Source organism: Macrosteles quadrilineatus, unplaced genomic scaffold, assembly GCF_028750875.1.
Source record: "Macrosteles quadrilineatus isolate MER2022 unplaced genomic scaffold, UCM_ALF_1.0 Scaffold_8__2_contigs__length_117827958, whole genome shotgun sequence".
Lineage (NCBI taxonomy): Eukaryota > Metazoa > Arthropoda > Insecta > Hemiptera > Cicadellidae > Macrosteles > Macrosteles quadrilineatus.
This window is the reverse complement of record NW_026542601.1, coordinates 81,406,524-81,429,754: the sequence shown is the minus strand read 5'-3', so window position 1 is coordinate 81,429,754 and position 23,231 is coordinate 81,406,524. Positions and strand designations below refer to the sequence as shown.

The window sequence follows — 23,231 nt, the reverse complement described above, 5'->3', positions numbered from 1 at the left end:
ATTTTCTAAAAACCAAAACTAATAGGAACAAAATAAGAAACACTGTAAACATATAAATGCAACTTTTTTTATTAATAATATTTGGGGTGGGGTTTATAAAGGAATAGTACAAATGTATTCAATAAACACACAAATATATGTGAAATAAAGAGCAGTTCATTAAAATGAGTTATACAAAATATTTATAAACCAGCAGCAACGGATGAACATTGGCACACATAATGTCTCTCGCAAGCTCTCCTCCATCTTCCAATTTACAAAAACTAAACTTTAGGTAATTTGTTCAAACATACAATGGAATCCTTTATACAATTATTTTCATAGCTAGACAAATTGCTAAATATGCGATATTTCGATGGTGATTAATGAATAGACCTTTCCGATTAACAAAATAACAAACGTAGCACTAAACTGAGCATAATTTTTCATCACTGATATTTGGAATTGTCCAATATAATCTAAATATAAAAAATCTCCAGCGCCGGCAGCGCTTCACTTCGGAGCCTGGGCCGGCTTATGCAACCGCACTTGACCAGATGTCGGAGGCGAAGAAGTAAAAAGGCAGGACTAGAGATTCTCTTCATTTTTAAAACTCGATTTTTAATTATAGCGAAGGGTAGTTTAACAAATAGCATAATTCACTGTATAAATTTGAAAGAAACGTTGAACTCCGCGTCGCGATGGTAGGATCAGCAGAGTCACTGTTTCACATGGTCCACAATACACTCGGGTTGCTGTTCTGTTGCTGTTCGCTGTATTGCATGCCTAGCTCCGAAGTCCGCCCTTCGCCACAGAACAACACATCTTACTTGCCACCATCTGCAAACAGAATAGCGTTTCATTTTTTGTAGGACACAAAACTGCTTTTTTTAGTTTTGAGTTGATATCTTCGAAAATTCCAACCAACCCAGGTTGGAGGCGTTTTAATAGCATTTGATTGATGAAAGTTAGTTTTCGGGCTGTGATAAGAAAATGACAAGTTAGTGTGTTTTGAAGTTTAGCTGTTTTTTCCAAGCTCAACATAGAAACAGATTGGGTTGAAATTAAAAAACAGCTGTACACCAAAAACAATACTTTTTCCCAAAAGATAAAAACTAATGATTACCTATTTAGAAAACATCAAAAATTCTTTCTCTTTGTCAAGAGTAAGATATCAATTGATCTTTTTCTACGAGCCAAATATGAACTTTTTTAAAGTGGACTACCTAAGATGACATATTAAGTATAAAAGAAGTCATTAATATGACAACATAGTTTGACAGAATAGACTTCCGAAGCTAAGAAAATAGGTAGATGAAGTTCAGTACCATCCCACTAGAGCACCAGAGAGTACTAGTGTATTGGGTTGAATATTAATTAAAATCAATGCAATATCATAGCAAACAGCTAAATGTATCTTTTAACACAGAATAATGCCATTAGTTGGTAAACCATCTCAACAAATTGCACCAGGTTTATTTTCTTTAAATTTTTACATTACATGGGAAGTAATGGTTTGACCTACTCTGGTAACATTTAACGGTGTTAAAATTGTAGCCAAGAGTGTTAATGTGGATTACTGATCCTTATAGATCAGCAAGATCCATCCAAGGAGCATGATATTAACCAGCGGTTGGAAATCATCCAGTTAATGAGAAAAGCAGGATATTCGGGTGGGCAAGGTTAAGTATTAAGTATCTCAAGGTCGAGTTAACTTACCTCTAGTAGCCGCAATTCATTAGGTAATCTCCTAACTTTTCCACTACAGACGCTGCTTGCTGAGGTTGGATAGGATCTTCATACAATGAAACGACAACAGCTGCAACAGAAACACATTACTGAGTCGGAGGGTACCGGTACAACATAAACAATTACATTGATGTAAGGTTGCTTTGATTTCTCAGACCTGCAATAATTCTGCGTAAAATTCCTAATCTTGTAAAATGAGCTGACTACGTACTAAAATTAGCCTTTTCACTAGTAAGCTAAAATAAGAGTGGGGTGAATAGAAAGAATGTAAGCCCAGCAAAGTAAGAAACATCATTACAGCCTAGATTTAACCGCATTATAACGTAGTTCTTTCAACCATAAAACCTGACATGATAATCATACCATCACCTAAAGTTAAGTTAAAAAATTCTACTAAATTAGTGCACAAAATTATTTTACTGTGAGATTTTTAACCAGTACAAGTAAGTGATATGAGACAGAGATCAGCAACTCAGAGGTACGAGGATGTAGAATTTCGTTTGTCTATTTTCTCACCGAAATGACACAATTAACTTAATTTAGGTTTTGAAGTAAATTTCCGCAGAGCAATTACTGAAACCTTGTTTTGAAGTAACAAGAAACAGTAGTTGAGAACTCTTCTTGATTTTTCTTAAGCCTGATTAAAAACATGTTACGGTACCGTGTCTCAAATTATATTAGCTAAATGATTGTAACACACCTACTTAGTTTTTTTTTAAGAATAAAAATACATTTTTAAGTTAGAGAGTTAACTTTTTTGTGATTTAACATTTTAACAGCTAAGCCATTTGAAATAGCCTTGAAAATGGCTTTGTTGATCAAAAGGATTCCTACTGCACCTTAGTATAAAACAAATTTTATTTCCTTGACACATTTTAAACGTAGGAAACTTAATCTTTAACTACAATTCTTTCCTCAAGTAAACTTGTCGGCGATTCTATAGAGATAAGCCTATTAAATAATCTTTACAAGATTTTTTTTATTATTGTGATATTGCATATCAAATTAAAGCTCAGCTCATAAGGAGTGCAACATTTGAATCACAGTAGAGATATCTGCATTTTTTAGAAAAATATATTTTAGGGTAGGCTATAAAATTTTAAAATAATACGGTAGCTACTAAAATTTTTCTCATAAAGAGTTACAATTTTTAAACCGACCAAAATAATCAAATTCTACTTCTGAGAAACGAAAGTAATTCCTTAGAGTTGGTTTAGTGGGAAAAGTTCTCATTACATCACTGTGGGACCTTCGGTTTGTTTGAAATCATTAGTAGACACCTTATACGATCCCCCCTGAACAGTATATTAAGGCAGTATATAAGGTTTAAATTTGGAAACAGTTTTTTTAAACATGTAGCAACAGAATATTCTTGGACTAAAAAAGGTCACCGATGAATTGTTTATGAATTTCAAAACATCATTCCTGCCTTTGTACTGCTGACCCATACTTCAATAGATATTTATAAAACATGCTATTTTATTTATTTACGGTATACATTAACCCCTCTAAAACTGCACCATGTTAAATGAAACCCAGGTTAATCATTACCGTGATAAAAAATTCAGAGATCAATAATTGGAAAATGCTAAGCAATGGGAACTGTCCGCTGTAGAGCAAGTCATTGGCTCAGCTTAGCCAAATATGTTAAGGAACAAACGACAATATGGATCTCAAACTATGATATATGGTAGATATTCAGAAAACCACTATCGATTATTTAAAAAAATAGATTTGTGTATACAGTTGCTATATAAAATTTTGTTATACTTGTATAAAGGCTACGTGATGGAAAGAGCAAGGATAGATTTAGTCCCACTCAGTATTGAAGCAGCCAAGAATATATCTGGCCCAAGGTCAAAGCCCACCTGTTGGCTTATCAAGGCTAATCACCCGGCTTACTTTCTCCTGGCCAATAGAATTTGTGATCATCAGCTCAGTGTATGTCATCACTTTCACTTTTATTAGATACATGTCAAATACAATATATAGCATAACTTTTCAGTGTCTATCCCAATCTCATTTAACAAAGAAAAGGACATAAAAAGTTTTAGGCCTACAACAGAAAGCGGCTTGACCCCTTACTTCCTAAAATTTACAAATTAGATTTTTTATGGTTACATTTGGAATTAATTTTATTAAACATATTACCGAATTTCCCTAGTAGCTATTACCGTAGGCGGCACGATAAGACCTAGGCCCGAGGCCGATTTACTTTTTCATTTTGTACCCAGAGGCCAAAAACATAATTCGCTCAAATTGTTGTATATGTATATATATAGATATGTATATATGTCCGTGAACATGGTAACTTGAGTAATTTGTATGTCCAATTTTGATGCAATTTGGTTTAAAGGTGTAAGGCGGGATAAACTTGAATGAGTTGGCGAACCAGCCTGATCGGACCATTGGAACGGGATTTTACGGGGTAAAAAATGGTTTTTCTCGTTTTTGACTCTCAAAACATAAAGTTTTTAAAGAGCTTAAAAAACAAATAGTTTAGTAGGCATCAAAGTGTTTTTGTATGGTTATTAGTAAAGGAGAAAATTCCAAAAATTGTAAATTTAAAATTCCCATGTTATTCTTATGGAGAACTAGCTGGAACCCGCGGGCTTTGCCCCGTTTAACTTCTTAATTTTCAAGATAATCTCGTTCGCATGGCTCAATCACGTCCTGGTTGAAGTTTGTTCGCTACGCTCACTCACCTTTAGGTTGGAGCTCGTTCGCTACGCTCACTCACCTTTAGGTTGGAGCTCGTTCGCTGCGCTCACTTGCCTTCAGGTTAGCTCGTTCGCTACGCTAACTCGCCTCCAGGTTGAAGTTCGTTCGCTACGCTCACTCACCTTTTGGTTGCAAATTAGCTGTTGTCATAAATGTAAAAGAAATAATAGTGCTGCACCCTGTTGGCAATCCTTGTAACTTTAATGCTATTGAACATCATAAAACAGAACCAACTTGTTTAATTGAAACAGCTGTTAAGATTCATTAATTCCATTTAAATATGAGTACCATTCATAAGGTTAACATGGGAAACTCCAGAGCCACTGGGGCGGAGCCCGAAAGGATTTTTGAAATAAGAATATGCCTATATGTTAATCGGGAATGTGAGCTATCATCATGCCAAATTTCAGCCCAATCCGACAAGTATTTTTCGCGTTCACTTGTCACAAACATACATCCATACATCCATACATCCAAACTTTCTCATTTATAATATTAGTAGGATATTGTAAAATGTTGTAGTTTGCTAGTTTATGGATATATTTTGATCAAACTTGGCAAATTTATTTATTTTGTACTAAGCTATTAACATATTACTGAAAAATACACTTTATTAGTTAACTTGTAGCAGCAAACCTATGTACTCGTTTAACCTAATGTTATTAAAATCAATTCAAACAAATGGAAAAACGCTTAGTCGGCAGGTTTAATGCAGCGGGGGTATTTTTACATTTAACATGATTGGTTAGGCCTATATACAGAGATTTTAGAATTAAATTGATTTTTAATATTCTGTAGTATTCCGTTTACATAGGGTTTCACTAAACCTTTAATAGTACTGATTTCAGCATTAACCATTATAAACAATAGGAAAGTATAAAAAATCCTTGAATTGACCTGAGTTTTTTTATACTCAGTTTACCAGTTGGTATCAGTGATTAATTCGTTTACAACCCTAATAAAAGATAATGAACAATTATTAGGCCTATACTTTTAATGTGATATTTTACATCTAGAAAAGCTTGTAGCAGATATCCAAGCTCAAACACATGGGTGATAACATACTGATAAAATACCCCTGCCACAGCAAACCTGCCTAGACTAAGCGAATTTCTATTTGCCCGATTGTATTTTTTAATTCACATATCTTCTTTTATATGATTATATTTATTTCCTATTCAGATACTTTAACATTAGTTTAACGAGTACTTAGGTCTACAAAGGGCAGTAAATAAGCTGTTGTTTTTTTTTCTGAAATGTTAAGTTAATAAGTTAATAGTTTAGAAGGGAATAAATCAATTTTCCTAATTAGATAAAAATATGTTCAATAAAGAAGCAAACTACAACAGTTTACTTATTCTCCGTAAGAATAACAATATGGGGATTTTCTTGTTTTTATTTAATTTTCTCTCTAACCATAAAAAGAGCATGACAACGCTTCAATATACCGGTACTAAATAATTTGTTTTGTTATGAATTAAAACGGCTGACGGTTTTGGCCTCTGGGGACCTCAAAACAAAAATAGGCCTATAAATTTGTACTGGATCCAGTTCTTACCATTAGACCTACCGTACGGACCTTATTCCCTTTATGGAAAATTCACAATTTTATAAATTTTAAACATTCATTATTTTAAGTAGACCTAGGTAGCAAGGCACAAATAGATTCTCAAATTGAGCTAGGCCTTTATAACAAGTTACAATTACTATCAATATTATAATATAATTTAGGACGACTTCTTAGTAATCCTATAGATCAATTAAAATTTCAATATTTAGGATAATTTCTATCAATGTTATGTAGTATTGTGAGGTATGTAGTATGTAGGACTATCAAGGAATCAAGTGTATTTCAGGACAATTACAAAAAATTTATCGCAAAACCGTGTGTCTGTGTGTCTTGATTTTGACATAAATAAACTAAGCAACTCTCCAAAATTTTAGGCTCTCCATTGCTATCAAAGCAACAACTAGTAGTCAAATAGATATTGCGCTACATATCTAATGGTCCAATCGTAATAACTAAAGAGCTCCAATGAGACTTCATTGGATCTCTCTCTTCTGGTGATCCAGATGTTTTCCGTTTGTTCTAGGATGCTAGGCACGAGTTTGGGACTGTTTTGCACATTACTTCAGGCTAGACCTAAGGGTTATAGGCTTTTTTTCAACCAAAAGTAAAAAGACTAAAGAAAATTGTCGTTACCTTGTTGCGTCTTTACACAGTGTACTCCTACTTTGCCCAGCTTTGCTCTGATGACTCTATCTGTGCCGGAAAGGTATATGTATCGGCTGCCAGCTAATGTGACACCGCCTGACGTTAAAATATCTTGTTTTTCAAATCCTTGTACCAGTTTTGACAGTTCATCTTTTGATACCTGAAACAAATAAAATGTGGTCAGAAACCTTATTGGTTTTTTAAGTTAAAGAAAAAGTCATTTTTTAATCCCCAAGAATTTATATTACCTCTAATCACATGTTATTGGAAACCTCAATTAAGAGTCGATCTTGATTACAAGTCTCATTAAGTTATCTTATCTTACCTAACAGGGGCAGGTCGAGACCTTGAAGCACTTCATCCAAAATCAAATTATTATTATTGCGCACCCTAGACAATTGTTTTCTGGTTGACCTTACAAGTCAAGGCGTAATATGAATGCCTGTAGCTTCCCAATAAGTTCATCCTCGGGAAGATATCTTCCTCCAGCAAGATTACCAAGAGTTATCATTCTAGCATCAGAGAGCATTAAATTATCTCCATGAGAGTCTTGTTATCGAGGTTTTACTGTAGTGTTTTGGCTCATTATCCAATGCTACACTAAAAAGTACGATGCCTGAGTTCCAGCCGTCTTACTTAGGCTCACCGTTTTTCAATTGAGGTGCCATCTTAAAACTTAATACAGTGTGATATAAAAGTCCCAGGACGGTTTAATATATTTTTTACCAATATAAATAAAGTAATGAGACTTGGTATATCAATAATAGTCATAAATGTCTACTCTTTGAAGCTACTTTCACCTTATTATTCCTTAGGGAGGACGGCCCAAGAGGAGTCTAGTCAGATAAAATTCTTAAATAGCAGCATAGGTCGAGTTTGGCATCTAATTAAAGGTCTTAGTTAGTAGAACACATTGCTGCAAACTTGAACTCAAACGGACAATTGAGTCAAAAATGGCAGCCATTAAAATATTTCTTGAATCTGCAGCTGCCATTTTTTACTCAGGTTGTTCTGTTGAGCTCAAAATTGCGGTATTGTATTGTACTATTTAAGACCTTTAATTTGATGTGCATATCAACCTATGCTTTTGTTAATGATTTTTTTCCAAACTCTCGCGGTCGCCCCTTCAAGGAGGTAGCATATAATAGCAATGCAAATTCAATGAACCTTTGGACAGCTGTCATTTTTTACTCAATTGTCCTATTGAGTTCAGGTTTGCGGCAATTTGTTCTACTAACTAAGACCTTTAATGTGATACCAAATTCGATCTATGGTGCCATTTAAGAATTTTGTCTTTGGACTCCTCGTAGGCCGTTCCCCTTAAGGGATAAAAAAGTGATAATAGCTTAAAAGAGTAGAGATTTATAACTACTGTATCGATATACCAAGTCTAATTACTAGATCTATATATTGGTAAAATATTTATTAAAGCGTTTCGGGACTTTTCTACCACACTGTATAGGCTATAGTGCACCTTTGGATGGTAATTAAAAAAGTAATTTCCTTAAGGGCTTTGCACCCCTCACAGTTGATTTATTTCTAGAGTCCATTTTCAAAGATCCAGTTATTCTAACCAACTTTTTGTATAACGGTTTAAATGTGAATAATAATTTTACAGCTGTCCCTTCAGTTACAGTAAATGTTTACAAGAGACAAAACAGTTTTTGACCACTATAAACTGTTTTTGTTCAGTCTCTGCATCACTGAAAGAGTGAAAGAACAAACGGTGAATAAAACGTAAAAAATATTTAAGCTAGTGACAGAAAACTAAATAAACTAGTGATCGATAATTTGAAGCTTTTGATCTGATCTGACGCATTAACCAACCAATAAATCCATGGCATTGTTGCGTACCATATAAAATATAAAGAGTGGCTACCAGTAACAAACATTCATATTTTTTGTCCTAACATAAAGTTTATCTAGCCTACCTTAAATGTAACAGGAAATTTAGTTAGGCTCCTAGGTTACAATTTGGATTGGTTGCACTTATTACATAATTAGGCCTACATTAAATAGCTACAGTACTAATATTTTTTGTGGTAGGGCTTATACCACAAATGTGTTGTACAGTAGACTCCCTCTTATCCGGACTCCTCGGTACCTAGGCCAGTCCGGAAAACGGTTTTTCAGGTTAAACCGACGTCCCCAAAAACTTGTTAAAACGGACCGTTTACTTTGATATTCGACTTAAATTTAGGAGAGAATTGTATGTAGACACGTGATCACTGGTCTAAAATCTTTCCCACGAGAACAGTTGTTTCAGTACCGGTACCGCCCACTTCCTTACGATCTAGTCCGGTTAAACTAATGTGCTGATAACTGGTTAGAAAAAAATGTCATTTCCGCCTAGTGCAGTCCCGTTAAAAGGTGTCCGGATAAGAGGGAGTCTACTGTAGTTTGTATTAGTTTGTATTAGTACAATTTTGTACTAAAATCAAAATTTTAGTACTAGGTAATTTTAGGTAGGTAGGTTTTAAATGTTGTACTAGGTAGTCTGTAGGATGGAACCTGTTTCCCGACCCTATTTCTACCTGTGACAGTCCTGGGCCTAAAAAATATCAAAACTATAGACAAGAGACAGGTTTTATCATACAGACTATAGGTAGGAGGCGTGATTGGCCCTTAATTTTGTGGAAGTGTTCATAGCGATGCAGTTAGCCTACTGTCAATGGAGAACTTTATCAGGTCAAGCGATAATTTTTTGTAGTATTTGGGATGAATCAGGTGAAAATAACAATTTGAACGACTTGAGGCTTTAAGAAAACGGAGCCACATGTTATGCAGCACAAGAAACTATGCAGTTGTTGAACACAACGTTTTCAGGAGGTTTATCCATCATTTCGGTGATCGACTTTGGCAAACAAGATCATGTGATCTTGTAGCACTCAGATCATTTCCTGGTTATTTGGAACGAAAGGTTTACACAAACCAGTCCAAATAAATTCCCGAAATGATGAGTTGACAGGCGCAGTAAAAATTAACAACACACTTTTCTAAAAATGTTTACACCAACCATTAACAGCTCCGTCAAAGAGGAACTCAGATTTTAAGGTAATGTTTAAACTCAAATTAAAATCCAAAATTTGTATTAGTCTCTAGGCCTAATTTATTATTTTTTCAACCCGTGCAATCATCACATTGCCACACCAGTAAACAGTACGCAAAATAGGCCTAGCTCATTTCCGCTTTATTCATTCTTGCTCGCGTGAGTCACATTTCCTGATCAGCTGATTTCACTGTTGGCATTTCTATAAAACACTTACATCCGGTAAGCAAAATAACATAATCTAAAAAAGCTTAAATGAAATTTTACATTCAACTAAAAAATTAATTTGTGTGTTAAAAAAATTAATTAATGTACAGAGTACCAGATGATTCTAACTTTAAATTATTTTTAAATAAGTTTGAAGATTTATTAAGGATTCTGAACAAAGAAAACCAAATAAATAATGTTTACATTGCAGCGGATTTCAATATTGATGTTTTGGAATACACAAATAAACCACAGCAAAGATTTGAGTTTCTTTCTCTAATAGAGACTTACGGTTTTATTACAAACTTAACTTCTCCCACAAGGATAACCAACAATACTATCACTAAAGTTAAAAACAAGTGAAGAAACTGCATCAATGAACCTAGAACTAGGTATATATCAGATCATAGGGCAATCTTTGTGGATATTTCTAGAAATATTTCATCTCAGCACAAAACTGATCTACCTAGGGTTAAAAGAAGATTTTTTGCAAATAAAAATATTTATTTCCATTCATTAAAAAAATCAGTATTACTAATTGGCAAGTTTCACTAGATAAAATGTTTAAGGAAAACTGTTCAAACTTTTTTGGATGTTTTTAAAGAATTTTTGATGAATGCTTTCCTGAAATTTTTTTGTAGTAAAGTTAAACCTTCAAACAACAACAAATGGATAACAAATGGTATTAAGATATCGAGTATTAAAAAGAGAGAGCTAAGTAGACTAGCAAAGCAGTCAAACGATATAAATTTTATTAATTATGATAAACATTATAAAAAAAACTTCAGTAACGTTTGTAAATTGTCAAAGAAAATGTATAATTCTAGTCTTATAAAAAAATGCAGAAAATAAGAGTAAAGCTGCTTTCGGTTGTAATAAACCTTGTCTTAATTTCCCTGATATTGTGATAGATAACGGTATGCCTATTACAAATGGAAATGATATAGCTAGTTTAAAAAAAAAAGTTTATTGAACTGTGCAATGATATAAGTATTCAACCATGTGAGCAGGAAGCATTATCCTTTACTCAGACTGACTTTAATTTAAGTCAAGTAAAATTTAGTTTCTAAATGTGACTCCAGATGATGTTATTAAAACAATAAAGTTATTAAAAAATAAAAAATTAGCAGGATGGGATGAAATACCATTGGAGATTATGAAAAAAGTAATGCACTCTATTGCTGTTCCTATATCGGTTTTAATAAATCAATCTTTTAAATTTTCTTTTTTTCCTGAAAATTTAAAGTTCGCAGAAGTAAAACCTCTTTTTAAGAAAGGAAAAAAAGAAAATCCTAATAATTATCGTCCTATTTCAGTTTTTCCTTCTTTTTCCTAAATTTTTGAAAAGTAAATCAAATTTTTACATTTTTAGACGCACACTCAATTTTGGTCGCTGAGCAATTTGGATTTCGAAAAGGTCACAGTACAGTAGGGGCTCTAAACGAACTTGTAAACGAAGTATCTTGGGCTCTGGATGGGTCACAGAGTACCATGGGGGTCTTCTGTGACCTTTCCAAGGCCTTTGATTGTATTAACCAAAGCACAGCATAGGCCTACTTTTAAAAAAGCTTGAAGTGTACAAATTTTCAAAGCAATCAATTACATGGATTAAATCATACCTAGAAAACCGGTTCCAAAGAACTGTAATTTTAAAAAATTATTTAGTATCTAAGTCTCCTTGGGAGAAGATCAAAATGGGTGTCCCACAAGGGTCTATCTTAGGACCATTGCTCTTTTTACTACTATATATTAATGATTTACCTAGGAATGTTTCAACAAAAATCATTCTATATGCAGATGACACAACAGCAATTATCAAAGCTAGGTCCCATTTTGAATTGGAGCATAAAATTAATCAAACTTTCTATGAATTGGCAAGCTGGTTTGAAGTTAATGGACTAAAACTTTATCAAGATAAAACCCAACTATTAAATTTTTTGTACCGCACAGTCAAAAGAAGGTTAGGCCCTACAGTTCAGAAATTATCGTTCAGGACCAGTTGATACCACTCAGTGGCAGCACAAATTTCCTTGGTTTGGAACTGGATATTAATTTTTCTTGGAGTAATTGTATTGATAATATTATTAGTAAATTAAATTCAGCCTGTTATCAAATGCTAGTACTACGTAATTATATTGACCTTAAAACTATAATTGATATCTATTATGCTTTCTTTTTTTCAATTATTAACTATGGGATTGAATTCTGGGGATTATCATGCGATTCAGTTAAAGTTTTTAAAGTACAGAAAAGGTTTTTAAGAATAATGACATTCTCATATTTTAGGAAATCTTGTAAATCGCTGTTCAGGGAATTAAACATCTTAACTGTTCCAAATTTATATATAGTATTCAAAACCTTAGTAATGGTACAAACTATGAAAATTTATTAAATGATAATTTTAACCACAGATACAACACAAGGTTTAAAAATAATTTTCAATTACCGATCCATCGTCTGCGTCTCATTGAAAAGACACCAACATACATGGGGAAAAAGCTGTACAATAAGTTACCACTAGGTTTAAAAAATATAGCCAATACAATGTCATTTAAAAAGAATCTATCAAAATTTTTAATAGAAAAAAACTACTACCATATTAATGAGTATTTGTTGTAAACTATTTTTTAATCAAAGTCAGTATTTTATTTTATTTTTAATTAAATTTTAACTATAGAATGTAAGATGACCAACTATGTATTTGTTATAATTTTTGACAATGTCACCTGTTTTGTACTATGCTATGTATGAACGTTTTTGTGACGATAAAGTTTGATTTGATTTGATTTGATTTGATTTGTTATGATAGCTAAGTTAACTAAGGTGGCAGGACAAAATCTTGTAGTTATTACAACTTTAAACAGTCATTTTCTCTCTCAAAATGTATGGTCACTTTCATCTTTGAAAGCTTTGTGCGGCCATCTACAGTTCTCGAGGGGCAATGACGTACCCTGTGCTCTTAATACACAAATACAGTAGCTCTATCCTTTCAACATAGGGGTTTTAATGATTTTATTGGGCTAACTGAATTTCTTTACTACATTCTCAGTCAAGATTTGTTTATACAAAAACTCCTTAAGATATGATTTAGTATAAAACAATAAACATAGGTATAGGCCTACTAATTAAACCGAGGGATTAAGATTGGTTTAAGTTTTAAACTTTAATACTTTTTGATCATGGCAGGACCAATCTATGGATTTGAGGCAAAGATTTTTTAATACTAGCCTACCCTACCTAGTTGAGTAAACTTCTAAAGAGAACAATAGCCTGCAGTACACACTCAACAGAATTGACCGTATAGTTTACCAGAACACTACCTACCTAATTTAAGAAAACCAGGTTTCAGGAGTGACTAACTAAGTCATGTAGCCTACAGACATGATTAATACCTTTCAAATCACTAACTTAACAAAGCTTTTCAATCAAGCAGCCTTCCTGATACATCTGCCAACAACCTAGATGCATCATTGCTCATAGAGAAATGGTCATGGAAGACAAGCTGAAGTACCTTGGTAATAAAAGTAAGAAATTGGATGAAGCTTGCTATTACAGTAAGATTGTGTTTACATGTCGTCAACTACTGGCATTGTTTGTTAACAGCTGTTTGCTCTTCACATAACTTCCTCACCTCTTTAATTAACTCAAGTTTTAAGTGCTCTAGGCCTAGTTGCCATTAGATCTTGAACTCGCCAAACACCCTTGATAATGTAGGCTACTGCGATTCTCATAATAATCGGGGCTCTGGTTCTTATAATAATCATAGATGACTAATTCTATAAACACTTCTAACAACACATTCCATACTAAACACTTCACACTCTACACTTCAACACTTCTAAACACTTTCCATTCATTGGTAAATAACTGATTTCACCAAATGCACGCTAACGATAGTTAAGTTAATCTTTAGTTAAGACTAACTGAAGATTTAAACCACAGTTAAGGAAATCTGATTACACCAATGAAAACACGTCAAAACTAACGCTGGTTTAATAAACCAAAGTTTAGAGTAAAATCATAGACTAACCAACACAAGTAGACTTGTCATCCCATTGTAAATTTTGACGCACGTTTTTCGTGTGTAGCTCATGTACGGTGACACTGGGCGCTAGTGTTGAAAAAATGTTGTTTCTATTATTTTAGGGTTAATTTCTTGGTTTGTGCTTTACTGGTTGGTTATATAACTAGGAGACAAGTTATTGTTTATGATTAGATCGTATTATTTGGTTAAACGAGGTTTTAAATGACTGTAATAAGGGGAAACAAATTGTAAACAAAACACGACCTCTACATAAACTGTACAGAACTAACAATAAAATTGTCTTCAGCTGTTCCATAAGGATGAGAAATCTACTTGGGTGAGTATGTTTTATCAATGGTAAAATCCAGGTGGCAGTGGGAGTGAAACTGTCATACCGGGCTGTTTTGGGAACAAGTAAACATACCTTAACCTTGAAAAAAATCAGTGTTTATGAGGTAGTGAAAATCAAACTGGAGAAAGCAAGCTTACAAGAATACAATGAGCAACAAGAACAAAATAACAACAGAAAACAAGAATAAATGCAAATGGTAAAACAATTAGGTAAAACCTAATATGAGTAAATAAAGGCAAAGCAATGTTGATAAAACAGATTCAATTGGAGAACAAATTGATTGAGTTTTTTGCTGTTTTAATCAATAGGCCTAATAAAAATCCACCCAACTTTTTAAAGGGAAGTTCAAGATTTCTGTTTGTTAACAAACCAGTAAAAAAAAACTGGAGGTAAAAAGAGTTACAAGGACGAGACATAATAATGATACCATCAAAATAATGATTTTCTATAAATAATAGAAGAATAATGACAATTAAGGTTTAGTACTTTGCCCTTAATTACGTCTTACCGAACGCAAAACAATTGTTTGAGCGTAGGGTTAGGGTTACCCAAAACCAGGAAAATTGCTATTGAGTTTAGTTTGTTCAATTTTACACGAACAGTTGATCAAATAAACAACATTTAACTGCCTGGTAAAGGTAATCTCATCAATGTTGACCGTTAATAAATCAGTAGGCCTAAATCAATACCGGTACGTAGCATTTCACGTTAATGGCAAATAATCGGTCGGTCGTTTTCGACTCCAGATTAATTGTTTTATCGCTAAAACGTATTTGTATTAGTACAAGTTCGTTGTAAAAAATACCCAACAGAAATGTTAAATATTAAATAGGCTATGTTAAATATATGATCTTTTTTGGCATAGTAAATTTCGAGTTTTATCTGTAAAGTGTGTAGGCTAGCCGAAAATTAGGGCTGCCTATATCATTGGGAGAGCCTTTTTTTTGTTGACAATCAAAAAAGGAATTTAATAATGGTGGTAGAAAAACATCTTTTCAGCCGGGATAAGAGTCACTTTTGATTGCCAATCAGTTCACGCGATTGCTAATCACATACCGTACATAGAGATACAGTACACTTTTACTAAAAACCTTGTGGGATAACCTAAAGAAAAAGTCATAATGTTTTGATAATTCATATCTAGTAATAAAATCAATTTTGACTAAATTATTAAAATGATCAAACCTTTCCCATATCCACCTAGTGCGGTGAACTACATAGACTAGGTACCCTACTCTTCCTCACTATCACTTTCAAAAGCAACGTATCGTATGCTCTTCTAGCATTTGGCCTTTCCATATAAACTTAAAACTTAAAAGCCAGCTGATAGTTACTTATTGTAACAAAAGATTAAAGAAGTTAACCGGTCAGAATTGGGCAGTTAATTATCCAACGGCGAGTTAGTCTAAACTAGCTCTAAAGCACAGGTCACACTAGGCTGCTCGCCAGCCGCTAGTGATCAGCGGCTGGCACCAGCACCACCAAGCAGCGGCTTTTGGACGGGTCACACCAAGGCGCCCCAGGCTGCTTGTCAGCCGCTGATGAACGTGATTTTGATGATGTGTGAGAAGGAATAGTTCGCTGTGTGAGGTTTTGCAACAACTCACTGTAAGCTGTTTATTTGACGTTTCTACTTCTTTAAAGAAACGTCCCACAAGCACGCATAGTATTGGAATAAATTTAAGAAATCAATAATCTGCTTCCCCGACAACCTAAGCTCAGTAATTTCTACGCTACAAGTCTCTACTTTTAATCGCCTAGTTTAAAGCTCAGTTTGTCTTGTCGTCATTTGGTCCTTGGGTCCTTATAAACCAGAAATTGATATAATATTGAGGGTTTTTGCGAAAGAGAAAAAATTTTACTAAAATATGCTTAACCGAAAGAAGAGGCGTTAGTGGACCGGGCCTTGGATACAAAAAAGAAACACAGTAAGGAAAGATTAGGAGCTTCTTCAAGCCGGTTGCTAAAATAAAAATAAGATGAATCAGAAACATACAAAAATATTTTACGAATGTCACACCACATAAATTCCAGGAATTACTAGAATAAGTAAACCTCTAATTTAAAAATTGAGACAGTTGCTTCTGTGTAAAACCATTAAATTATATATATATACCTACTGTAACTAACTGTAGCTACATATATTCAATGGTAAAACCAAGTTGAAAATAATCTTTGGTCGCCGCTGGCACGCTTCTAGAGGTGGTAAGACTATGCTACTCGCTGGCGTCAGCGAGTGCAAGTGGTCACGTGACCTCTAGTTGCCGCTACCTTGCTACCAAAAGTTGAACATGTCCAACTTCGCCAGCCGCTGACAAATTCTCGCCTGCTGGCTGCAATTTTTTGGTCACATTAAGCTGACAATAGCGGCTTCTTTCAATTCGCAGCTGATGCCAGCCTAGTGTGACCTGTGCTTAACGGCGAAAGGTGAAATGCAATTTTGTCAGTTAAGAGTTAACTGCAGTTAGAGCATGGTTAAACGGCATTTTAAGTTTGGTGAAATCGGGCCTTAATGTTTCCATTAAGTTTGAAGGAAATTTTGACTAAACACGGGGATGGACTGGTTAGATACCGGTAACCCAGGTCTACTGTCCCAAGTTTTCCAAGTTTAAAGTCCGATGGACATGAAATTTAGGAGTTATAAAAGATCTACAAATGTATAATGCATTACCTATATAACCTCATATATCCTTTCTGTAGGCCCAAACTATTTTAGTATTAGCGAATTTCCCATATAGGGAATAAGCTATTACCGTAGTACTCATGGTAAGACCTGGACGCGGGACCGATTTTTTTTTTCGTTTTGAGGTCCCTAGAGGCCAAAAACACCATCCGTTCAAATTCATATATATATATTCAATGAAATTATACATCTTAAAGAAAACTCCTCCTTCCCTTAACATAAAAATTATCACCTGTTCTTTAATAAGAAATATCTAATAATGTTTGTAAATAAAAGAAACTAATAGGTTATATACTATACTGTGATCATGGCATTAATGTCCGAAACATGTAAGTAATATAAAATAAAATGTTTTTAGGGTAGTGTGGTATTTTGATTTGCTTAGTAATATATATATATATATATATGTGTCCGTCAGCACGATAACTCGAGCAAAAATGATCCGATTTTGATGAAATTTGGTAGAAACGTGTAAACCTACGTTTATTCAAACGAGTTCGCGATCCAGCATGATCGGACCATGGGAACGGGTGTTTACGGGGGGTTTTATGGGGTAAAAATAGGTTTTTCCCATTTTTGACCCAAAAAACATAAAATTTAGCAATTTATTTCCAAACCATTTTTTAGAGCTTAAAAAAACAAATAATTTAGTATATTGAAGCGTTATTATGCGCCTAATGGTTACGGAGAAAATTCCAAAAAATTGTAAATTTAAAATTCCCATGTTATTCTTATGGAGAATGAGTAAACTGTTGTAGTTTGCTTGTTTATGAACATATTTTGATCAAATTTGGAAAATGTTTTTATTTCTTACTAACTATTAACATTTTACAAAAAAAAAAACAGTTTTACCCTCCCTGATGCAGCAAACCTAAGTACTTGTTAAACTAATTCTATTTAAATCGGGAATAAATGCTATATTTTTAAGTAAGACAGTTCAGTGTAAATCCAATCAGTCAAATGGAAATTCGCTTAGTCTGCAGGTTTGCTGCGGCGGGGGTATTTTTAAATTTTCAAGTTCACAATTACTTAGGCCTAACTTAAGTTACTTTCCTGTTACGAACATTCATTATTATCGATGATCTCTTTTCGATACCTATAGGCCCTATCGATATTTTTGTTTTCCTTTACAAACCATATTCCATCTGTTTTAATGTATTCAAACGCATTAAAATTACAGACAGACAGACAAACAGAAATAACAAATATGTCTAAGTTAGGGCCTATACTTGGTTCAATAACCGATTTATTGAGCTCGTATTAGAGATAGGTTAAAGAACTATTCTTGTTTAGGCAAAAATAATAGCCTATGAGTTAACTTATATTGGATTAAGAAACTAAACTATTCTAAACTAACCTAACAAAGGCTAACTAACCAAACTTGCTGTGTAGGCTAAGTTACTGTTTCAAAATTTTGTATGCCTAACAGAAAAGACATGGGGAATAGGCTATCAAAACGGAATTTTGAAATGTTACATCAATTTTGGTTAGTTAGGTTAGTTTGGAACAGTTTCATTTACTTATAAGTAGCCTAATATATATTTTTTTGTTTGTTGATAACTTACCGGTACCTATTGAACAATATTTATTTATCGTAGTTGTCATCTGATAAGTTTCAATTTGTTACATATTTAGGCATGTGAGGAAGGTAGGTCGGGTTTTATGCGGATTCGTGACTGTATTTTTTTTAAAGTGTTTTGAAGTGAGGTTAGATTAGGAAGGTAAAGGTTAGGTTATAATGAACCAACTCAATGGGCCGTATGCATAAAAAGAAGTAAAACCTTTTACTTGTGAAATTTCGAGCAAAACCTTCACAAGATATGAATAAAAACTAAAGCTTTTCCTTCTACCTTTTCCTTTTGAGCAAATGCTCTTTTTTATGCATACGGCCCATTAATTTATGCTACTTCCAGACTGTTTTTGCACGATTATATAGTGGGTGAAACACAATGAAATAACGATATCAAAAATGCGCAAGCATTGATATTGTTATTCCATTGTGTTTCAACCAGTTGCATAAATTAATGAGTTGGTTCATTATAACCTAACATTTAACTTACCTAATCTAACCTCACTTCAAAGGACTTAATACAGTCACGAATCCGCATAAAGTCCGACCTTTCTTCCTCACATGCCTTTGCTGACATAAAATGTGATTTAAACATTAATATTAAGGTTGGGTTGGGTTAGGTTGGATTAGATTAGATTATGTAACGTCATTTATTAGTTGCTGATACATTAAATTATGCACTCTGGCACGTTTTCACTTTATTAGACACAATGGGATTATTTTATGTAGGTACCCACTAAGAGATTAGGCCTATGCACTATGGCACATTCATTACGGTAACAGACGTTGAGGCATTAGTCAATAGTTGAGGATTTGAATGAGGACGATGATCATGTCGGCAGTGGCCTAGCTTCTATTACTGATTTTTTACGTTAATAAATTTTATTTTGTTTTATAATTTATGTTCATGTGATTATTAGTTTATGTATCATAGTTGATTTATTGTATTTCTAAATACCCCCGCCGCAGCAAACCTGCAGACTAAGCGAATTTCCATTTGACTGATTGGATTTACACTGAACTGTCTACTTAAAAATATAGCATTTATTCCCGATTTAAATAGAATTAGTTTAACAAGTACTTAGGTTTGCTGCATCAGGGAGGGTAAAACTGTTTTTTTTTTTTGTAAAATGTTAATAGTTAGTAAGAAATAAAAACATTTTCCAAATTTGATCAAAATATGTTCATAAACAAGCAAACTACAACAGTTTACTCATTCTCCATAAGAATAACATGGGAATTTTAAATTTACAATTTTTTGGAATTTTCTCCGTAACCATTAGGCGCATAATAACGCTTCAATATACTAAATTATTTGTTTTTTTAAGCTCTAAAAAATGGTTTGGAAATAAATTGCTAAATTTTATGTTTTTTGGGTCAAAAATGGGAAAAACCTATTTTTACCCCATAAAACCCCCCGTAAACACCCGTTCCCATGGTCCGATCATGCTGGATCGCGAACTCGTTTGAATAAACGTAGGTTTACACGTTTCTACCAAATTTCATCAAAATCGGATCATTTTTGCTCGAGTTATCGTGCTGACGGACACATATATATATATATATATATGAATTTGAACGGATGGTGTTTTTGGCCTCTAGGGACCTCAAAACGAAAAAAAAAATCGGTCCCGCGTCCAGGTCTTACCATGAGTACTACGGTAATAGCTTATTCCCTATATGGGAAATTCGCTAAAAGCACCAAAGTTCATTTTCTTTTAAAAATCTAGTTATTGCATATTGTAACTCTGATTTTGCTCTCCATGGCGTCGTGTGTGGTGTTGTCTGTTTTGTATCAAATGTAAACAACTGACAGCTGTTTCCACTCCACAAACCTTCCACCCCTTTTAGTGTTAGTCGCCACTAAAACTTGGACTCGTCCATACCACAAATATGTTAATATATCAACAAAACTGAAGCTTAATATTAATTATTTAACTGTACGGCCACTTAGGAATCTCTCCGACAAAAACTTATTGCATTTTTGGATTCAGCGTGAAAAATACTGTACAAGTAGACATCTAAAAATTACAAGATATCCCATTGTAGAAATATCAAATAATTACTAAAAACTAATTTAGTTAACTTAGGCTTTATTAATTTTATAGGCCCTAACATTTAAATGTGTTTCTACATTGATTTCCTCTAGCCTACTTTAAAATCAGTGGTCCAAGGTACAACATATGTAAGTAGGTCCGAGGTACAACATAGCTCGGCAAGCCTATTGTAGCTTGGTCCTAATGTTAATAATTTTTTACCTAACCATAAGTTAAAATTAGGCCTAGGCCTAGTTAAAAATATTTGATTTGGATGAAAATAAAGGGTTACTTACATAAATAAAATAGGTATATGTAAACTTATTGTGTTAAAGAACAATGATTACTTTTATGTACTACGTACGGTAACATATAAGTTACTGTACCTATGTATTGTGTTCTAAGTGTCATATCAAAATAAATTTAAGGTAAAACAGGTCACAAAACAGGTCCATGGTACAACACCTTCCCCTAACCTCATATCCTTTCTGAAAACTAATGAAGGGCGGCCTTTTTATTTTTAGATATTATTCAAGTTCACAATTAAGTTACCGCTACCGTACCTAACTTAAGTTACCCTTAACATTTCACTAAACTTAAGTAGGCTACAGTAGATGTAACTTAGGCGGGGGTGCGGGGTAAGTTTAGTAGGCCTAGTTAACCTGCTATTACATTAACCGGCTGCACTTTACTTAAGGTCCTACACTCATATATATATACACTCGATACTTTTCATTCAAATGAGTGTAGGACCTCAAGTAACGTGCAGCCGAGGTAGGTCATTTAAAAGTTTTACTGCATTGAAATGGAAATTTTTCTGAAAGAAAGTGGTTGAGGACCTAATTAGTGTTACTTTCCTTAGCCCCAATTTAAAATGATTGATTAGGCCTAGGCCTAGTTAACTTACCTAGGCCTAACTTACTTGGTGCAAAGTGTGGCCTTGCAACCTAATGAATTGAGGCTAAGTTTATCTATTTTGCTTCCATTCATTGGCCTATCCTCCTACAAAAGATCTTAATTTCAACCAAAGTATGCATGTAAGGCATGAGAGAGAAAATGTGTTTAAACATGCAGACTACACGACCTACCGCACAACGCCATTTTGCAGGCTGCAGTTTAACAAGGTCCGGTAAATTTAGTATTACAGGCTGCATCTTAGTAGGACTGACTTTAAAAAAATACGCAAAGTAAGATTTCCAAGAGTCCACTCAATGTAACAGAATTAATAAATTTATAAGATTTTTGGATCAAACAATGCTGATATCGCCCGTCAATTAAAACGCCGGTATATAACTAACGAAAAGCTGAGCAGACATGGTTCTCATGACAAGACACTTACTTCAAATCCTTCTGATTTCGCCCAAACATTTCCGTCGTGTCCTCCGATGGCGGCTTTTGTTACACATTTGGATGCTAATAACTGCTTGTCAACGTAATCCTGCCAGCTCATTTTGTACACAAATCACTAAAATGTTATTTCACTCACAAATTTCGCACTACACCACTGACGCGACACGACACTCTCGTTGTCTCGTTCACCCTTCTTTCCAGATGGAGGAAGGTGTACTGGCGCGGAGGGAGAATATGACATGACAGTATCTAATGCGCATGGTGATTCACATCATATTTTTAACAAAAAGTGAGACAACATTATAAAAAAACGTACAGATAACTACAAAGAAATATAGAAAGTTCCATATTTAATTTTGTAATGTTTATTTAGTAAAGTATTTTGGCTAGAATCATTAACAGATTATGGAACTACTTTCTGAAACAAAGCAGCATCCGAGAATAGAAGGATAAAGCTTTGGTGAGTTTGAAATCCACAAAGCTTTAACGAAATGTCATACATATAAAAATAAAACCTAGTTCCACTTCCATTTCCACTTATTTTAACTTAGGTAAATCTTAGTCTATGCTATCTATACAGTTTGGATGCATGATAATGATTGTACCGCTCTTTGTACGCTCTCCGCGTTCCTCTCTCCGCTCTCCGCTTCCGTGCCTAGGAAAACCCAGCTTTATCAGCAAGTTTGGTTGGTTTGGTTCGGTTATGACAGTTTAATTTTATTATTACTTAAGTCATTATACAATTTTAATTGAGCGATTTCTAGTTTTATTTAATGAACAGAATTACTTTTTCTATTAATAAACTTTTTTATATTATTTCATTATCAGCAAGTTTGGTTAGTTCGGTTATGTTATGATAGTAATTTTATAGTAAAAAAGTTATAAAATTGAATCTGAGGCATTTATAATTTGATTTTATGAACAGAACTATTTTTGCGATTAGTAAACCTTCATTGCCAAAATGCCCTCATCTACAGCGCTGTTCACGGAGGAATTTTGAACTAATGCCTCAATCGTACCTCCCCTAAGTCAGACCCCACTTCGAAGGCCATGGCCTGGAGTTAATGGCGGCCTATTCATAATTTAAATTTCAGATGAACTTTTTTAAAATGTTCATAAATTTATATAAAAAAAGTGAGAATTAGTGAGCTGATGTCACTTGTCTGTCATGTTATCTTATGGGACGTCTGTCACTAAACAACACTCACTCGACGAATCTCGACATCACGACGTTGCCAATTCTACCAGGACGCGGCCTGTAGTTTAAGGCGGCCGTGGTACAATGGCCTTTCAACT

General features: G+C 33.9%; 1 protein-coding gene across 1 annotated transcript; it reads right to left on the bottom strand.

Moving 5' to 3' along the window:
- Positions 1 to 51: 51 nt before the first annotated feature.
- Positions 52 to 22,163, bottom strand: LOC129001228 (profilin). The gene is made up of 4 exons (XM_054428453.1): positions 21,925 to 22,163; positions 6,653 to 6,824; positions 1,699 to 1,798; positions 52 to 819 (listed from the first exon to the last, which is right to left on the bottom strand). Exons 1-3 carry the CDS (start codon positions 22,033 to 22,035, stop codon positions 1,701 to 1,703), a joined length of 381 nt encoding a protein of 126 aa, XP_054284428.1. The 5' UTR covers positions 22,036 to 22,163; the 3' UTR covers positions 52 to 819; positions 1,699 to 1,700.
- Positions 22,164 to 23,231: the final 1,068 nt, after the last annotated feature.